At 36.9% G+C, this 3,893-nt stretch overlaps 1 protein-coding gene across 1 annotated transcript; it reads left to right on the top strand.

Moving 5' to 3' along the window:
- The first annotated feature begins 601 nt into the window (after positions 1-601).
- On the top strand, positions 602-2,607 carry LOC108452088 (probable WRKY transcription factor 53). Its single transcript, XM_017749828.2, has 3 exons — positions 602-1,305; positions 1,412-1,540; positions 1,633-2,607. Exons 1-3 carry the CDS (start codon positions 983-985, stop codon positions 2,264-2,266), a joined length of 1,086 nt encoding a protein of 361 aa, XP_017605317.1. The 5' UTR covers positions 602-982; the 3' UTR covers positions 2,267-2,607.
- Positions 2,608-3,893: the final 1,286 nt, after the last annotated feature.

The following is a 3,893-nucleotide window of genomic DNA, read 5'->3' as shown; positions in this document are numbered from 1 at the left end:
TTCGTGACATGTTTTAAATAATAAATATTAACTTTATTTCAAATTGGGAATTGGTACATTTGATAAGAAAATTAATTAGATTTGGTGTCTATAAATATGTAGGTGAGTTGAACATCTTACATCATGTATAGACTATTTGTGGTGATTCATTATAGGACCAAAATACACTCTACATTAATATAATAAAACTTGAAGAATACTTTTAACCCAACCCACCTAAGGTGTATATTTTCCCCCACATGATAAAAAGCGTAAGGGCAGAGCAATGACACGGAATGTGGTTTGAAACTTTCTTTGGTCCAACTCTTCTATTGAGCTTCAAAGCTGACTTTCTTCATACCCGTTCTCTATTCTTAGCCTTAATCATTCGCAAGATAAAAGGACAAATAAGGGACAAGCAACATTGGGTCCAGTTTTGAAGGAAGAATTGGTCAGAGTTTGGAGTCTGGACCTCCCTTTTTCCACTGTTCCTAAACTATACATGACCAAAGACTCGCCCCTTTTGGTCTTTGCTGAATAACTCGTTTTCTTTTCAGTCAAAGTTTCCAACTTTCTACAATTTCACAACACTTTTAACCTCCCCCCCTTTTTTCAAGCTGAATTAAAAACCTCCTTTATAAGACCCCGAGTTTTCAATTTCTTCTTCAAAAAACCACAAACCTTTCGCTCTCCTACTCTTTTCCTTTGGTTAAGTTGAGCAAAAAGAAACAAGTTTTGGAGTTACATAATCAACTTTTTGTTCAGGCCAAGTTCCATGGTTGTTTCTTCTTGCTCTTCACCAGTCAGATTATTTCAGTCCCTTTGGCTGCTTTTGTTTGTGTTCCTTAAGGGAAAGCTTTTGCTTCTTGGTAACCAAATTTACCCGGTTTAGAAGTATTATGAATTAGTACTTCCAAGTTTCAAACAAAGATATCCCTCTGCATTTTCCTGCGATATACCTTGCTGTTGGAACTGTAAAATAGAAGAATAAAATAAGGAGAAAATGGAGCATAGATGGAACCGGGAGCAGGGGACATTGATCAGTGAGTTGATTCAAGGGATGGAGTTAGCGAAACAGCTAAGGGTGCATTTAGATACAGCCTCTTCTACTGAATCAATGGACTTGTTAGTACAGAAGATTCTGTCTTCCTATGAGAAAGCTCTTCTGATTTTGCAATTCAGTAGGACTATGTCTATGGGACAGCCACAACAGAATGTGGGTGCAACATCCGGTGTGCCAGAGTCTCCTCTATCCATCAATGGCAGCCCTCGGAGTGATGATTTAGATAAGGATAACCAGGATACTAGAGATGTCTCAAAGAAGAGGTGAATTTTGTAAGCTGAAAGTTATATAATTCATGTATGTTATTGCAAATTTATGAAGTTGATCAGATGCTAATGATTCCTTCTTTTCGGGATCGGGTTTTTGCAGAAAGATGTTTCCGAGATGGACGGATCATGTGAGAGTTACTTCCGAAAGTCTGCTGGAAGGAACTCATGATGATGGCTACAGTTGGAGAAAATATGGGCAAAAAGACATCCTGGGAGCCAAATATCCTAGGTGACAAGTACTTTTCATTTCCTAATCATTAGCTAAAAATCTTCACGTTCTAGTTAGTAAAAATCCTAATGAGAGATTATATTCTGTTGCAGAAGCTATTATCGATGCACGTACCGGCACACGCAGGACTGCTGGGCCACAAAGCAAGTCCAGAGATCAGATGAAGATCCCACCATCTTTGAGATCACTTACAGGGGAACTCACACATGTGTCAATGGAAACCAGCCCGTTCCGCCACCAGCATCACCAGAAAAACAAGAATATAAATTGACCAACCTTAATACTAACAATAACCAACAATTGCAATCACAAGATATCCTCTCGAATCTTCGAAAAGGCCTAAGGGTCAATACCGAGGGCTTAGACAATAAAGAGATGGCAACTTCTTTTTCATTTCCTTCGACATCATTCGGGTGGCTTAAGACCGAAAACAATAGTTTTTCACCTTCAGCAGTCCTTGATAACAACAATATCTTAAACAGCTTTTCTTCCCCTTTCACGTCTCCTGCTACGCCTGAATTAAACTACTTTTCAGCTTCACAACCTCAGATGAACAGCTTCGGAGGGATGCTTAGCACACAAAACTCTGAACCTGATCTCAAGGAGTTGATTTCAGCCAACACTTCAGCCACCAACTCTGAAATTATAGACTTGGATTTCTCACTCGATCAAGTTGAGTTAGATCCAAATTTCCAATTCGATACCCAAGGATTTTTCTCCTCCTAATTCTTTTTTTCAGAATTGAAATAAAAAGAGTAAAAGGTAGATGTAGAACTCGGGTTCCACTGATCAGATTAGCTGGTAGCATCTGCTCATTCTAGCTTTGTTTTTTAGCCAAAGTGCAATTTGTGCAATGGATAAGTCTCTTCCAATTTGTTGTTGTTTGTAAGACATCTCCAGTGATAAAAAGTTTTGGCATTTGTTCTAATCACAGTTGCAATAATATTTGTGTGCAGATTTTACCTAAAAGGTAATATTGGTTTATATAAACCTTACTCGCAAAAGCATAAATAATGTAAATGTAATTCAACACTTACTGCAACTTCATTTACAAGTTCCATTTTTTACCTTTGCTGTCTTAACCACAAGGATAGAATCACAATTTGGCATCCATAAGCAACAGTAAATAATTGCTTACAACTTACCATAAATTCCAGTTGGGACTCTTGGTGGTAGACGCGAAGCCAGCCGAAGATAGACATGGAGGAAAATTAGCAGAATTGAAACAAAGGCAACAATAGCAAAATCAAATTGCAAAAGAAAAGCATCCAAAAGTAATAAAACTTGTACAACACTAAATTGAATGAAGACAAATTTGGTTTGTTCTATAACCCTATGCCAATCTCATTTCTTTTCTGTTTGCTTTGGGCAGGATTGTGTAGCTCATTTCTACTTGCAGCTAAATAGATATGTGAAATGTGACAACAACGATCAGTGATGATACAACAATGAGGTGCTCCATTGTCACAACTCGCAATATGCATATTTGCACTAAGCTATGGAAGCCATTAATTCAGTCTTAAAGAAAACTGTAGCATATGATTATCCAAAAAAAAAAAAAAAAGGTAGCACAGAATATGAGAATAACAGCAACTAACTTCCAATATCTAACATATCAAATACACAATTCGATAAAACAAAGAAGAGGGTATATTATATGCTAAAATAATGGTGCATCACAACATAGGTGCATTTATCAACAAATCTCAGCTTGATTTACTTGGGTTTGGTTGGTGATTATGCAAGAAAGAAGAAGAACCCAGAAATGTTAGAGGGACAGGATATTTGGGTAGTTTAGAGTTAGAGGAAGGCTGTACACAAGTGAGATTTTTCGAGGATTCAGTTTCAGTGCTGCCTTCTTCTTTGGGAGCTTGGATCTCCCTTCTGGTTGATAAATAATATTAGAACTAATAGTTTGGATTATCTTTTAAATCTCGGATTTGGGGGGTTTTTTACCTTAATATTATAAAAAAAAATTTATATACCAAAATAGGTTCTCAGCTAGATTAATTATTAAATGGTATATTTTTTTAGGTTGTGCCTAGCTGATAGACAACCGATTTTTTTAATATTAATTTTTTTTTGTTTAAAAAATTATTATATATATGTTTTTTTTCGGGTTAGTATACAACCCGTGGATGGGAAAAGCATACATACATGTTGCGCCTATTTGACAGGTGCAACTAGTTGAGCCATCTGACAGGCACGACTAGTTGTGCCTTTTTGGTAGGCACAACTGGTGGGGCCCACATGCTTAATTTTTCCCCTATATATTCCCCCAAAGAACATACTGAAAATTTAGCAGCAAAATAGAAATAAGAAGAGAGGGAGAAGAAGGAACGAAAGGAAAGCA

This window comes from Gossypium arboreum, chromosome 12 (genome assembly GCF_025698485.1).
Source record: "Gossypium arboreum isolate Shixiya-1 chromosome 12, ASM2569848v2, whole genome shotgun sequence".
In the NCBI taxonomy this organism is placed as follows: domain Eukaryota; kingdom Viridiplantae; phylum Streptophyta; class Magnoliopsida; order Malvales; family Malvaceae; genus Gossypium; species Gossypium arboreum.
Note: the sequence above shows the minus strand (reverse complement) of the source record. Positions and strands in the feature narration are given on the sequence as shown.